At 50.9% G+C, this 16,522-nt stretch overlaps 1 protein-coding gene across 1 annotated transcript in view; it reads right to left on the bottom strand.

Moving 5' to 3' along the window:
• Positions 1-16,522, bottom strand: part of LOC130370043 (ankyrin-2-like) — a 107,390-nt gene that overhangs the window by 61,739 nt on the left and 29,129 nt on the right. Inside the window, exons 2-6 of the mRNA XM_056575674.1 lie at positions 8,478-8,579; positions 5,092-5,190; positions 2,659-2,757; positions 1,800-1,898; positions 579-764 (exon numbers count right to left, since the gene is read on the bottom strand). Coding sequence (XP_056431649.1) covers positions 579-764; positions 1,800-1,898; positions 2,659-2,757; positions 5,092-5,190; positions 8,478-8,579 — 585 coding nt within the window. The remainder of the gene's footprint in view (positions 1-578; positions 765-1,799; positions 1,899-2,658; positions 2,758-5,091; positions 5,191-8,477; positions 8,580-16,522) is intronic.

Here is a 16,522-nt window from a genome sequence, read left to right as displayed (position 1 = left end):
AACACGACGTAGCAATGCAACGTAGCCCGTAGCGACGCGACATAGCTCTGGGACGGATGGTGTTGGTGGTGGAGGAGGTGCTCGGGGCCGGGTGGAGGTGCTCAGGCCGGATGGAGGCGCTCGGGGCCGGGTGGGGGAGGTGGTGGTGGGGGAGGTGGGGAGCTCCGCCCCTCCAGGGGGCTCCCTCCGGGCGTCCCCACAGACCGCGCCCCGTAGGCCTCCTGGGTCTGTAACCCCCGCCCCACAGGTTCCCTGCCCCTCATGGCCATGGGCCACCACGTTGTGGTGATCTGCTGTTTCGTTGCGGACCGCCGGAGTGAGAGAGTCGTACTCCCCAGGAGTCGCCAACCATTTTTTTTCCGCCAACTTGTAACTACTTGAACTCAACAAGGAAGCCCGGACCCAGATCTGGAGCCCCACTATATAGGGTTAGGGTTAGGGTTAGGGTTACCCTAACCCCGGACCCAGATCTGGAGCCCCACTATATAGGGTTAGGGTTACCCTAACCCCGGACCCAGATCTGGAGCCCCACTATATACTCCTTGCCCTCAGTGTGCGTGCAGCAGTGGTCCTGGTACCTTGGACTGGACGTCGGCGTTGTGGTCGTTCTGCAGCAACAGCGCGGCCGACTTGGTGTCGTCTTTGCGGGCGGCGATGTGCAGAGCGGGCAGACGGACCTTCCCCTTGGTGTCGTTCTCCAGCAGCAGCGACACCACCTGATTGTGGCCCTGCTGCAGAGCGATCGCCAGCGGGGTGAAGCCGTCCTGGGGCCCAACACAGACCAGGTTACCTCAACTCTGACTACGGTTACCTCAATCTGTCCTAGGTGACAACAGGTCTGTAGCTCTGTCCTGGTTAAGGTTAGGGCTGTAGCTCTGTCCTGGTTAAGGTTAGGGCTGTAGCTCTGTCCTGGTTAAGGTTAGGGCTGTAGCTCTGTCCTGGTTAAGGTATGGGCTGGTAGCTCTGTCCTGGTTAAGGTTAGGGCTGTAGCTCTGTCCTGGTTAAGGTTAGGGCTGTAGCTCTGTCCTGGTTAAGGTTAGGGCTGTAGCTCTGTCCTGGTTAAGGTTAGGGCTGTAGCTCTGTCCTAGTTAAGGTTAGGGCTGCAGCTCTGTCCTGGTTAAGGTTAGGGCTGTAGCTCTGGCCTGGTTAAGGTTAGGTCTGTAGCTCTGTCCTGGTTAAGGTTAGGGCTGTAGCTCTGTCCTAGTTAAGGTTAGGGCTGGTAGCTCTGGCCTGGTTAAGGTTAGGGCTGTAGCTCTGTCCTGGTTAAGGTTAGGGCTGTAGCTCTCTCCTAGTTAAGGTTAGGGCTGTAGCTCTGTCCTGGTTAAGGTTAGGGCTGTAGCTCTGTCCTAGTTAAGGTTAGGGCTGGTAGCTCTGTCCTGGTTAAGGTTAGGACTGTAGCTCTGTCCTGGTTAAGGTTAGGGCTGTAGCTATTTCTTAGTTAAGGTAAGTGTTGTAGCTCTGTCCTAGTTAAGGTAAGTGCTGTAGCTCTGTCCTAGTTAAGGTTAGGGCTGTAGCTCTTTCCTAGTTAAGGTTAGGGCTGTAGCTCTGGCCTGGTTAAGGTTAGGGCTGTAGCTCTGTCCTGGTTAAGGTTAGGGCTGGTAGCTCTGTCCTAGTTAAAGTTAGGGCTGTAGCTCTGTCTTAGTTAAGGTAGGTGTTGTAGCTCTGTCCTAGTTAAGGTAACGGTTGTAGCTCTGTCCTGGTTAAGGTTAGGGCTGTAGCTCTGTTCTAGTTAAGGTAATGGTTGTAGCTCTGTCCTGGCTAATAGGGTTAGGGTTGGGCTGCAAGTGATGTGCGCTCACCTCGGTGGCGGTGCTCTGGTTCCCGCCGTGCTCCAGCAGGTACCGCACCACCTCCAGGTGGTTCTCCTGGGCCGCCATGTAGAGCGGAGTGAAGCCATTCTGCAGAACACATGGGGAACACTCTATCAATGGTTGGTTATTGATGATCATTGGTTTGTTAATGATTGAATGAGCTTATCAATAGTAAGATCAATTCATAAATTAAAGAGACCATACCAATAATTTAGATTTTCGATAGTAAGTTATAGATTAAATATGACCCTTGGCTCATCAATAGTTATTTATTGATTATCAAAAGTCAGTTAATGGTTATCAATAGTAAGTAATTTATTAGCAATAGTTTGTAATTGATTATCAATAGTATGTTATTGGTTATCAATAGTTAGTTATGAATAAAGAATAGTTGGTTATTGATTATTAATAGTTAGTTATTGATCATTAGTTTGTTATTGATTAAATGAAACCAACGGCAAACCAATAGTTATTTATTTATTATCAATAGTTAGTTATAGGTTATCAATAGTTAGTATTGATAAAATAAGACTTGTGGCTCATCAATAGTTAGTCATTGTTTATCAATAGTATGTTATTGATTATCAATAGTGAGTTATTGGTAATCAATAGTTAGTTATTGATTATCGATAGTTATTTATTGATTAAATGAGATCAAGGGCTGATAAGCAGCTGGTTATTGAGGATCAAAAGTTAGTTTTGATTAAATATGAGCCTTGGCTCATTAATAGTTAGTTATTGATTATCAATAGTTTGTGATTGATTAAATGAGACCCAGGGCTGATCAATAGTTAGTTATTGGTTATCAATTATCAGTTATTGATTGTTAAAGGTTGATGCTGTGTACCTGAGATTGTGAGTTGATCTCAGCGCCCCGTTTGATGAGGATTTTCACCACGTCCAGCTGGCCCGCCAGAGAGGAGATGTGGAGCCCTGTGTTCCCTTTCTGCAGAGACACATGAGGACCATGAGAACCATGAGACATGAGGACCTGAGACATGAGGACCATGAGAACCATGAGCCCAGAGACATGAGGACCATGAGGACCAGAGACATGAGGACCATGAGAACCATAAGACATGAGGACCAGAGTCATGAGGACCATGAGAACCCTGAGGACCAGAGACATGAGGACCATGAGGACCAGAGACATGAGGACCAGAGACATGAGGACCATGAGAACCATGAGGACCAAAGACAAGAGGACCAGAGAGATGAGGACCATGAGGACCAGAGACATGAGGACCATGAGGACCAGAGATATGAAGACCATGAGAACCATGAGGACCATGAGGACCAGAGACATGATGACCATGAGGGCCATGATGGCCAGAGACATGAGGACCATGAGGACCATGAGGACCAGAGACATGAGGACCATGAGACATGAGGACCAGAGACATGAGGACCATGAGGACCAGAGACATGAGGACCATGAGGACCAGAGACATGAGGACCATGAGGACCAGAGACATGAGGACCATGAGGACCATGAGGGCCATGAGGGCCAGAGACATGAGGACAAGAGACATGAGGACCAGAGACAACAGCATGCAGCGCTGGTGTCTCTGTACGTTTCTTGTTCTTGTGATGTTAAATTCAGCCCACACACTGTGGGCAGCTGCTGGTGTTTGTCGGGGCAGTGCTAGCCAACATATACATACTCACTTAATAACTGATGATATATCATGATTATAACTACATCAATGTGTACACCCCAGTGCTGGTGCTTAATGCACGTTCTCCCTGTCCCGGTCAGTTATGAGGTGAGGGAATGGATACCGCGACGTTGTGGAGCTCAGTGTCAGTTTGCTGCTAGGCAACCACGGGGCAGTATCATGGTGATCTGCGTTTATTACATCATTAACAATGTTTTGGTGTAGCATTGTGTGTGTGCGGGTGTGCATGGATGGACAGGTTTGTGTTTGTGTGTATGTGCATGAATGTGTGACGTGTGTGTGTGCGTTTGCACGTTTGTGCTTGCATGTGTGTGTGTGTGTGTGTTTGTGTGTGCATGCTATGATGGACCAAAGCTGGAGGTTTGATCATTTTTCAGTCTTGGTTCTACAGGATGAGTCTTGGTTCTACAGGATGTGTCTTGGTTCTACAGGATGGGTCTTTATTCTAGAGTCTTAGTTCTACAGGATGAGTCTTGGTTCTACAGGATGAGTCTTGGTTCTACAGTCTTGGTTCTACAGGATGAGTCTTGGTTCTACAGGATGAGTCTTGGTTCTACAGTCTTGGTTCTACAGGATGAGTCTTGGTTCTACAGGATGAGTCTTGGTTCTACAGGATGGGTCTTTATTTTAGAGTTTTGGTTCTACAGGATGAGTCTTGGTTCTACAGTCTTGGTTCTACAGTCTTGGTTCTACAGGATTAGTCTTGGTTCTACAGGATGAGTCTTGGTTCTACAGGATGGGTCTTTATTCTAGAGTCTTAGTTCTACAGGATGAGTCTTGGTTCTACAGTCTTGGTTCTACAGTCTTGGTTCTACAGGATGAGTCTTGGTTCTACAGGATGAGTCTTGGTTCTACAGGATGGGTCTTTATTTTTGAGTTTTGGTTCTACAGGATGAGTCTTAGTTCTACAGTCTTGGTTCTACAGTCTTGGTTCTACAGGATGAGTCTTGGTTCTACAGGATGAGTCTAGGTTCTACAGGATGGGGTCTTAGTTCTACAGGATGAGTCTTGGTTCTACAGGATGGGTCTTTATTCTAGAGTCTTGGTTCTACAGGATGAGTCTTGGTTCTACAGGATGAGTCTTGGTTCTACAGGATGGGTCTTTATTCTAGAGTCTTAGTTCTACAGGATGAGTCTTGGTTCTACAGGATGAGTCTTGGTTCTACAGGATGAGTCTTGGTTCTACAGGATGGGTCTTAGTTCTACAGGATGAGTCTTGGTTCTACAGGATGAGTCTTGGTTCTACAGGATGGGTCTTAGTTCTACAGGAGGAGTCTTGGTTCTACAGGATGAGTCTTGGTTCTACAGGATGAGTCTTGGTTCTACAGGATGAGTCTTGGTTCTACAGGATGAGTCTTTATTCTAGAGTTTTGGTTCTACAGGATGAGTCTTGGTTCTACAGTCTTGGTTCTACAGTCTTGGTTCTACAGGATGAGTCTTGGTTCTACAGGATGAGTCTTAGTTCTACAGGATGAGTCTTGGTTCTACAGGATGGGTCTTTATTCTAGAGCCTTAGTTCTACAGGATGAGTCTTGGTTCTACAGGATGGGTCTTTATTCTAGAGTCTTAGTTCTACAGGATGAGTCTTGGTTCTACAGTACCTTGGTAGCAGAGTCCACTCCGGCTCCGCGGTCCAGCAGCTCCTCCACCAGCTCCATGTGGCCCTCCTTAGCGGCCAGGTGCAGCGCGTTGAGCCCATTCTGGGGAGGGACACAGCACAGGGTCAGATCCCCTCCACAGTGTCAGATCCCCTCAACAGGTTAAGATCCCCTCCACAGGGTCAGATCCCCGCCATAGGGTCAGATCCCACAGCACAGGGTCAGATCCCCTCAACAGGTTAAGATCCCCTCCACAGGGTCAGATCCCCGCCATAGGGTCAGATCCCACAGCACAGGGTCAGATCCCCTCAACAGGTTAAGATCCCCTCTACAGGGTCAGATCCCCTATAGAGGGTCAGATCCCCTCTACAGGGTCAGATCCCCTATACAGGGTCAGATCCCCTCTACAGGGTCAGATCCCCTCTACAGGGTCAGATCCCCTCCATAGGGTCAGATCCCCTCTTCAGGGTCAGATCCCCTCTACAGGGTCAGATCCCCTCTACAGGGTCAGATCCCACAGCACAGGGTCAGATCCCCTCTACAGGGTCAGATCCCCTCTTCAGGGTCAGATCCCCTCTACAGGGTCAGATCCCCTCCACAGGGTCAGATCCCCCAGCACAGGGTCAGATCCCCAAGCACAGGGTCAGATCCCCTCCATAGGGGCAGATCCCCTCAATAGGGGCAGATCCCACAGCACAGCGTCAGATCCCCTCAATAGGGGCAGATCCCACAGCACAGGGTCAGATCCCCTCTACAGGGTCAGATCAACTCCATAGGGTCAGATCCCCTCTACAGGGTCAGATCCCCTCTACAGGGTCAGATCCCCTCCACAGGGTCAGATCCCCTCTACAGGGTCAGATCCCTTCCATAGGATCAGATTCCATCCACAGGGTCAGATCCCCTCCATAGGGTCAGATCCCCTCTACAGGGTCAGATCCCCTCCACAGGGTCAGATCCCCTCCATAGGGTCAGATCCCCCTCGACTGATCCCCTCTACAGGGTCAGATCCCCTCTACAGGGTCAGATCCCCTCTACAGGGTCAGATCACCTCCATAGGGTCAGATCCCCTCTACAGGGTCAGATCCCCTCCACAGGGTCAGATCCCCTCCATAGGGTCAGATCCCCCTCGACTGATCCCCTCTACAGGGTCAGATCACCTCCATAGGGTCAGATCGCCTCTACAGGGTCAGATCCCCTCTACAGGGTCAGATCACCTCCATAGGGTCAGATCCCCTCTACAGGGTCAGATCCCCTCCACAGGGTCAGATCCCCTCCATAGGGTCAGATCCCCTCTACAGGGTCAGATCCCCTCCACAGGGTCAGATCCCCTCCATAGGGTCAGATCCCCTCCATAGGGTCAGATCCCCTCTACAGGGTCAGATCCCCTCCACAGGGTCAGATCCCCTCCATAGGGTCAGATCACCTCCATAGGGTCAGATCGCCTCTACAGGGTCAGATCCCCTCCATAGGGTCAGATCGCCTCTACAGGGTCAGATCCCCTCTACAGGGTCAGATCACCTCCATAGGGTCAGATCCCCTCTACAGGGTCAGATCACCTCCATAGGGTCAGATCCCCTCTACAGGGTCGGTAGGCAGCGTACAGTAGGATCACGACCGCGTTGTCATCCGTTTGTTTGTTGCAACACACCGGACAGACGGCTTTCAGAGGAAAATCATTCCCATTTCAATATCACTCAGGCAGGATTAAATCTGTCTGGGACGCTGTGGAGAGCTCTGGTGGTTTAAGGGTGGATGAGAGGAGGATCATGCCCAACACACCACTACCTTGGGATGGGCTTTTCCACAGCAGGGATGAATGGGTTCAGACGTAATATACTGTACCCATATGCACCTTCAACAGGCCCCATCACTCTACTGATCGGGAATGTGTGTGATTCACAGTGATTCCAGCAAGAAGCTGTGAGGGAGTCTTGTGTGAGAGCTTTGTGTAGTTATAGAGCTGGTGTCTCGTATTCTCCTACTCCAACAGAGATGTCCACAGACAGCCGCCAGGAACCAAAGGGATGTCGAATACAAACACGAGCCACGCAAAATCATCACGGCCAAAGCCCCTCCCACGGGATCATCAAGATGGCCGCTCTGCGTCCACAGATGAGTTGCCCTCATCAGGAGGGCCTCCCTCTGCTCCTCCTCCCTCTCCTCCTCTTCCCCCTTCCTCCTCCTCCCCTCATCAGGACCTCCTCCTGTCTCTCCTCCTCCTCCCCCTCCTCCTCCTCTCTCTCCTCCTCCCCCTTCCTCCTCCTCCCCTCATCAGGACCTGCTCCCCCTCCTCCTCCTCCTCCCTCTCCTCCTCCTCCTCCATCTCCTCCTCCTCCCCCTCCTCCCTCTCCTCCTCCCTCTCCTCCTCCTCCTCCTTCTCCTCCTCGTCTCTCTCCTCCTCCCCTCATCAGGACCTCCTCCCCCTCCTCCTCCTCCCTCTCCTCCTCCTCCTCCCCTCTCTCCTCCTCCCTCTCCTCCTCCCCTCTCTCCTCCTCCTCCTCCTCCTCCCTCTGCTCTTCCTCCCTCTCCTCCTCCTCCCTCTCCGCCTCCTCCCCCTTCTCCTCCTCCCTCTCCTCCTCCTCCTCTTCCTCCTCCTCCTCCTCCTCCCTCACCTCCTCCTCCTCTTCCTCCTCCTCCTCCTCCCCTCATCAGGACCTCGTCCCTCTGATCTCCTCCATCCAGTCTAATGCTAGTTTAACGGTCGTACCTTTAATTATTTAATTGTAATAAGTGTCTCCCCTTTAAGAAGCCCCCAGTGAGACCGAGGCCTCCAGAAGGTTTACCCTGTGAACCACTGTGGCTGCGGGGTGAGCAGGTCTATTAATAGATGAACAGTCAAGTACACCATGTGACTGTTGCTTTAACACCAGCGTTGCCAGGGTGATGCTATTTACAGCCCCTGGCCGGCTACACAGAGTTAGCTAACATGCTGGCGGGCTTTAAATAGCCCTGCTCCTCTATGTCCTCTCAACTATCCACCAATAGGAGGGCAGCGTTGCTGTGGGATAACATGCAGAAGATGTTCTGAAAGGTTCTCCATTCTTCCTCCCCATGTCCCACATGGCGGTCCGACCTGGGGTCTGACATGCCTGACCGGGTAGGACGGCCCGGGTAGGGTTAGGGTTAGTGTTAGTGTTAGCTAACCCTAACCCTAACCCTAACCCGGGTAGGGGGGGTGGGTTCAAAGCTGAAAGGTTGCGGGTTAATTTTCATGTCAGTACTTCTAACTCAGTGGCTGTAATTGGGTTATGATTAGGATTTCAAGTAATTTTGCAAAAATTGCCAAAAAAGAGAATTCCATACCCAACCTTCAAGTAGAGAGAATTGATAAATAGGTAAATCCACCTCCTCCTCCACCCTGCCCTGGGAGAGGATGGGGGTTTTCCTACCTGGTTGCAGGTGCTGATGTCCACGCCTCCCTTCAAATATTCCAGAACCTTGTCTACGTTGCCGGCTCTCGCTGCTCGCAGGAAGCTGGTGTTGCTGTCCGACTAGATGAGGAGACACAGGAGGCAAAAGGGGGAGCCAAATCACTGGGATGTATTGTTAGCTTCACCATTCATTCCCCAGTGAGCTGAGGTCTCAAACAGGAGCAGGATGTGCAGTGTTCATAGATCTTCTTATTTCAAAGGTTTGTCTGCTGCGACACTAACCATAACAAATGAAACACTTGTCTGGTTGAATTCATGAAACACAACAATATCATGGATCCATTCAAAAGGCTGTGTGGATATCTTGTATTGCATTCCAGTAGCCCTGTGTGTGTTCTGACGCATTCAGGAGGACGCAGAATGATTCAGCAGTTCTCTCTGTCTTTCCAATACCTGACACGGTTTGCAGCCTCGGTCCAATAGAGACACAGCGTCCCTAACATCACCATGCTCATCCAGCTAACCCAATCCGCTGCATTCTCACACACTGAGGCCATGTGCCAGGTTTCTGATGAAGGTGACACGTTCCAGCGGAGTGCAAGCCACTCAGCGACTCCAGTGCATGGACTTCTACAACTCACTCAGTGTAATGCCTCGTTTCCACCGAGTGCTTTGGAACGGTTCAGTGCGGAATGGTGCAGGTAGGAGCGTGAAAGCTTGGTTACGCTAAATCTGGCTCGCGTACCCACCACCGACAGTAGCCTTATGGTAGGGCAGGGTTTAATAGAGTGAAGAAGAATGTGAGGATGAAGCTCTGCCACAGCTGCTGCCGAGGAGTTCTGTGTGACTCTCTGTTCATCATTACCTCAGAACTCTGCTACCTAACGCTCTAGGCTCCTGTCTGCAACACTGCCAAACAAACCACCAAAGTGCACATCTAAATCCACTGAACCAAGTCAGAAGTCCTGTTTAAGAGCCTCCTGAAGGGTTAGAGTTAGGATTAGGGTTAACCCTAACCCATACCCTGACCCTAACCCTAACCCCACACCTCCAGGTCTGATGTTTGATTGCTCATGGGCGTTCAACACCAGGTATTAGTCAACACACGGACTACATCAGACCTGCTTTCGGTGGGAGCAAGGGGAAAGAAATCATTGAATGGTTTGAGCTGAAAATGATGTTACAGAGGTTTAAAATTAGGGACATCATGTTCCCTCCTCTCCCGAGAAGATGGGAAAGATCCGGCAAATCATTTGATCTGACGACGACCATATATGGAAGAGTGGAAACCTAGCTACCTAAAGCTACATGCTATCTGGAGCTAAATGCTCCATAGAGAAAAGCTCTACCTAGAGCTAGATGCTATCTGGAGCTAAATGCTACCTAGAGCAAAGCACTACCTAGAGCTACATGCTATCTGGAGCTCAATGGGGGCTAAACAAGAATAAGTGTGAAACCAGAAATGGGTGAACGTGAAAAATGACTGAGGGTTGTATGTGAGGAAGCTGATCAATAATGCAGATCCCGTAGAGCTCGGCCAATAGGAGGGAGGGTGGCAGCCACCACGCCACTCTCAGTTACCACGGAGATGGCTGCTGCTCTTGCTCATCAGGTAACCATGACAACAGGGCTGCTCTGTGCTATTCGTTGAGATGGTAACGTCGGCAGAATATTTACAAATTGTGTGTGTGTTTCTGTGTGCGTGAGTGAGATTGAGTGTGTGTTTGTGTTTCTGTGTGTGTGTGTGAGTGAGATGTGTGTGTGTCTGTGTGTGTGTGTGTCTGTGTGTGTGTGTGTGTGGGGGGGGTTTGTGTGTGTGTGTGTGTGTGTGTGTGTGTGTGTGTGTCTTGTGAATGTGTAAGGCTTTATTTTCCGAGGATAATCCTTGTATAACGTTGTGCCGTGACTCTGATAGAGTAGCGGCGCTGGCTCCCCCCCTCCTGACCGACCAGCGACCCCTCACCATAACCCTCACCCTCACCCTCACCCTCACCCTAACCCTAACCCTAACCCTGACCAGCGGCCCCTCACCCTAACCCTAACCCTAACCCTGACCAGCGGCCCCTCACCCTAACCCTAACCCTAACCCTGACCAGCGGCCCCTCACCCTAACCCTAACCCTAACCCTCACCCTCACCCTAACCCTAACCCTGACCAGCGGCCCCTCACCCTAACCCTAACCCTAACCCTAACCCTCAGACCTCAGAGTGGATCAGAAGAATGGAGTAGATGAGCGGAGAACAGCCTCAAACGTCCACATCCTGTTGTCTGAAACATCCACATCTTGTTGTCTGAAACATCCACATCCTGTTGTCTAAAACATCCACATCCTGTTGTCTGAAACATCCACATCCTGTTGTCTGAAACATCCACATCCTGTTGTCTAAAACATCCACATCCTGTTGTCTGAAACATCCACATCCTGTTGTCTGATTCAACATGAGTGATCCTTGTTGTCAATGTTCATTGAGTCTAGTTTGTATTTGATTCTAGCTTTGATTACACACACACACGCACACATGCTCACACACAGACACACATACTATTTTCCTCTTATCAATAATGTTGTTCTGCTCTATTTATTTTTGGTTCTTGTCCTCCCTTCATCCCTCTCTCTCTCTCCCTTCATCCCTCTCTCTCCCTCTCTCTCTCTCTCTCTCTCTCTCTCTCTCTCTCTCTCTCTCTCTCTCTCTCTCTCTCTCTCCCTTCATCCCTCTCTCTCTCTCCCTTCATCCCTCTCTCTCTCCCTCTCTTTCTCTCTCTCTCCCTTTCTGTCAAGCTCTCTCTCTTTCTCTCCGTCTCTGTCCCTTCATCCCTCTCTCTCCCTCCCTCTCTATCTTTCTCTCTATATATGTACACAAACCCTTGAAAACACACATAAACACACATATACAAACACAATCAAACACAAAACACATGTAAACACAGACAATAAAACACGCACACACAAACACACTTACATATATATAAACAGTCCCTTAAACACACACAAACACCATTGAGTAGTGTCACCCACACACCATGCTCGCGTCCCATCGAAAGCTCCTTTAATCATGCTAGCATAGCATTAGCATAGCACCCACCCTGCCCCAGCTGGTGATGGAGGTCTCTTACCGGCGGGCGGTGCGGGGGCAGGTGTTTGGGGCAGTAGAGGTTGGTCAGAGCCCCCCCCCCGACCTCAGGCTTTAGGCCCTGGTCAGTTCTGCACACCTGGCATATTGCCGCGTTGCCCATGACAACCGCCCCACCTGCCTGCGGGCTCCGCTCGCTACCAGAGGGGAGTTCTGCTGCCACCCCCCTTCCTGAGCCCGAGTCCCCGGCTGGGACACAAAGCGGTCCACAGTGATCCGGTCTGACGGTCTACCACCGCTGGAGCTTAGTGCTACCCCGGAGCGCTCTCTCTCTCTCTCTCTCTCTCTCTCTCTCTCTCTCTCTCTCTCTCTCTCTCTCTCTCTCTCTCTCTCTCTCTCTCTCTCTCTTTTGTTTTCTGGTGCTGGGGGGGGGAGCTCACCACCCTCTCCAAGCCACATGACCCACTGGGTCCAGACCACGTCACATGGCCCACTGGTTACCTGCTCGCCATGCAAAGCTACGATAGCAAGTTATTTTGGTTTAAGGTAAGTAGCGGTAACTAGTTATTTAGGTTTTAGCTAGCTAGCAGCAGACAGTAATTTTTTGTAAAGATAACTAGCTGTAGCTAGTTGTTAATTATGTATATTGTGGTTTGCTACCAGGGTTTGTTGAATAAATCTCCACACTCTCAAATAAAAGGCTTACAAGGCAATCATTCATTGACAGAAAGTGCAGAAAGGGCATTTGTCATTGGCCGATTGTTTTAATCTAACAGGTCAGTTGGTCTCCACGCCTCCTCAGTCTCCCAGTTCAGCCCGAAGCCTATTGATGCCATCTTTATTAATCAGTGAGTCACAAACGATCTTTCCATCCGACGAGATTGCATCGAACAATGGACGACTTTTGAATGAGTCCTTTAAGATGTGTGTGTGTGTGTTTGTGTGTGTGTGTGTGTGTGTGTGTGTGTGTGTGTGTGTGCGTGTGTGTGTGTGTGTGTGTGTGTGTGTGTGTGTGTGTGTGTGTGTGCGTGTGTGTGTGTGTGTGTGTGTGTGCGCTCTGGTTCCTCTTGTTCCCTCAGTGGGAGCAGAACAGTATGAAGGCTGTTTCCGAGCAATGAATACATGAATGATCATATAATGACCGACTTAATGAAGGACTTATAATGCTAAGAATTGAAGGCATGGGATAGAATAGTTCGTAGTAAACTGAGAGCTAAAGCAAAGCTAGCGACGCCGAGATGTAAACACGATGTAAACACGACATAAACACGATGTAAACACGACATGAACACGACGTAAACGAGACATAAACACAACGTAAACACAACGTAAACGCAACGTAAACATGACATGAACACGACGTAAACGAGACATAACCACGATGTGAATACACCTCCCCCGCCAGGACACTTTGACCAATCAGGACCACATGAGTCTGCTGCCTCAGCACGAACCAGAAGAGACCTGACACCTTCCTGTTCCTCACCAATCACCTCCTCCCTCATTAACCTTCATCACCCAATCACCTCCTCCCTCTCTAACCTTCATCACCCAATCACCTCCTCCCTCATTAACCTTCATCACCCAATCACCTCCTCCCTCATTAACCTTCATCACCCAATCACCTCCTTCCCTCTTCTACCTCTCAACCTGCCAATCACCTGCCATGTCACTCACCCAATTAGTCTGTGTGCCTGCTTGTGTTTCTGTGTGTGTGTGTGTGTGTGTGTGTGTGTGTGTGTGTGTGTGTGTGTGTGTGTGTGTGTGTGTGTGTGACTTCACCCCCTCATTTGGAGTGCTTGTGTGCTACATGCTACAGGCTACAGGCACACCTGAGCAGGCGTTGCACTCTACCTTTATGAAGTTTTGGGAGGTTGCTATGGTAACATAGGATCAGATACGGCGATCTGATATATGAGCACACCAAAGAGACAGAAACATGAAGAAGAACATTTCGAAAACGACCAGAATCGTCTGATGTCACCAGTGTGTCACATGACCAGTCCAAACGGCTACGGTGATGTCACTCTGCAACCCTCCCCTTCCTTCCTCTTCAACTCCCCCTCTCCCCTCCTCCCCCCTCCTCCCGCCTCCTCCTCTCCTCTCCTCTCCCCTCCTCCGCTATCCTCCGCCCCTCCTCCCCTCTCCTCTCCTCCTCCTCCCCTCTCCCTCCTCCGCTATCCTCCGCCCCTCCTCCCCCTCTCCTCCCCAATCTGTCCAGAGAGCTCTGATAATCTGCAGCACGGGGCGGGGCCTCTGTAGACAGGACACGCCTCTAATCCCTCATAAACCATATGGCTGAGTGGAGGGGGAGAGGGGGGAGGGGAGAGGGGGAAGGGGATAGGGGAGAAGAGGGAGGGGGAGGGGGGGAGAGGGAGAAGGGGGAGGGGATAGGGGAGAAGGGGGAGGGGGAGAGGGTGAGGGAGAAGGGGGAGGGGAGAGGGGGGAGGGGAGAGGGGGGAGGGGAAAGGGGGAAGGGGAGGGGGGTAGTCCCTGCAGATGTAAGCCTCAGTTCTGGGTTGGTTGTGTTGCTATGGTTACTAGGGTCATCTCCTGTGCTGTTATTGAAGTAAGAGTCAATTTATATACTTATTAATCCTATTAATTAAACCTTACCAAACCGATGAAGATTCCTGCAGAAGGAATATGGAAGTGAATGTGTGGAGAGTTCACGAGACAATAGAAGGAAGATGTTTTTAGGCCCCGTCCACACGAAGCCGATTTCATGGCGAAACCTCAAAGGTCTTGTACGGTTCGGCCTTCCGTCCACACGAAGCCGGTGAATCCGCTGACCGAAACCGTAAACTTCTGAAACCACCCTCGGAGGTGGTTTCAAATTGACCCGGTTTCGTTTTGGATTCGTGTGGACGCCTGAAACCGACTGACGTCATCGCCCCACCCCTCGACCCTCTAGCCAATGACTGTTAAGCCCGCGGAGTCTCAGAACTCACAACAACAAAGATGACGGCGGACTACAGGCTTGTAATCGTTCTGCAGCAGATCATGTCCCTTGTTGGGTTGCTAAGCCATTATTTATTGAGACTGTTGACTGACTGTTTGTTTGTGTAGTTAGTGGTTCGGGGGGCAGCCTTAATGCGCATGCTCGCCTCTTCTTCTTATTTAATTTTCTTCTGGATTTCTGTAGCAGAAGCAGCGCCCCTTATGGGCCTGGCATGTGTACTACAGCGTTTCTACAGATCTACCCGGTTTCGCTTGACTCCGTCTTTACGGAGATACTCCGAAACCGGATAGATCGAAACCGGAACGGTTTCACCCGTTTCGGCTTCGTGTGGACGGGGCCTAAGTTACTTCCGCAGACATGACCAGAGCCAGATGTTGAGGTATTATGGGATGTGTCTTGAGCCCTGATGAGGCCTCCCTACTGTTTACATTCCCAGTTAGACTGTGACTGTCTGACACACACACACACACACACACACACACACACACACACACACACACACACACACACACACACACACACACACACACACAGGCCCTGGTTCTTGGGGGGTGGGAGAGGGACTCACCCAGAGGGGGAGAGAGAGACTCACCCAGAGGGGAGGAGGGAGAGAGACTCACCCAGCGGGGGAGAGAGAGACTCACCCAGAGGGGGAGGAGGGAGAGAGAGACTCACCCAGAGAGGAGGAGGGAGAGAGACTCACCCAGAGGGGGAGGAGGGAGAGAGAGACTCACCCAGAGGGGGAGAGAGACTCTCACTCAGAGGGGGGGAGGAGGGATAGAGAGACTCACCCAGAGGGGAGACTCACCCAGAGAGGAGGGGGAGGGAGTGACTCACCCATAGGGGGAGAGAGAGACTCATCCAGAGGGGGAGAGAGAGACTCACCCAGAGGGGCGGGGGGGGGAGAGAGAGAGACTCACCCAGAAGGGGGAGGAGGGAGAGAGAGACTCACCAATAGGGGGAGGAGGGAGAGAGAGACTCACCCAGAGGGGGAGAGAGAGACTCACCCAGAGAGGAGGGGGAGGGAGAGACTCACCCAGAGGGGGAGAGAGAGACTCACCCAGAAGGGGAGGAGGGAGAGACTCACCCAGAGGGGGAGGAGGGAGAGAGAGACTCACCCAGAAGGGGAGGAGGGAGAGACTCACCCAGAAGGGGAGGAGGGAGAGAGAGACTCACCCAGAAGGGGAGGAGGGAGAGACTCACCCAGAGGGGGAGGAGGGAGAGAGAGACTCACCCAGAGAGGAGGAGGGAGAGACTCACCCAGAAGGGGAGGAGGGAGAGACTCACCCAGAAGGGGAGGAGGGAGAGACTCACCCAGAAGGGGAGGAGGGAGAGAGAGACTCACCCAGAAGGGGAGGAGGGAGAGAGAGACTCACCCAGAAGGGGGGCAGGGAGAGATCAGGTTTCAAGGTGGAACGCGTGAACCCAAACTAAGAGTATTCAGGTTAGGGTTAGGGTTAACCTAACCCTTACCCTAACCCTAACTAAGGGTATTCAGGTAATCCATATTTATGACACTAGGAATTGTCAAACTATGCTTGTGTACAATTATGAATCCACGTACAACTTGAAGTAGATTGACCGTTAAGCTCCAATGCTGCTCTTTACTCCACCTGCTCTCTGCCTCAAGATCACCTATCACCTATCATAACCCAGATCACCTATCACCTATCATAACCCAGTTCACCTCTCACCTATCATAACCCAGATCACCTATCACCTATCATAACCCAGATCACCTATCACCTATCATAACCCAGAACACCTATCACCTAGCAGAGCCCAGATCACCTATCACCTATCATAACCCAGTTCACCTATCACCTATCATAACCCAGAACACCTATCACCTAGCAGAGCCCAGATCACCTATCACCTATCATAACCCAGATCACCTATCACCTATCATAACCCAGTTCACCTATCATAACCCAGTTCACCTATCACCTATCATAACCCAGATCACCTATCATAACCCAGTTCACCTATCACCTAGCAGAGCCCAGATCACCTATCACCTATCATAACCC

Source organism: Gadus chalcogrammus, chromosome 17, assembly GCF_026213295.1.
Source record: "Gadus chalcogrammus isolate NIFS_2021 chromosome 17, NIFS_Gcha_1.0, whole genome shotgun sequence".
NCBI classification, from domain to species: domain Eukaryota; kingdom Metazoa; phylum Chordata; class Actinopteri; order Gadiformes; family Gadidae; genus Gadus; species Gadus chalcogrammus.
This window is presented reverse-complemented; position numbering and strand designations above follow the sequence as displayed.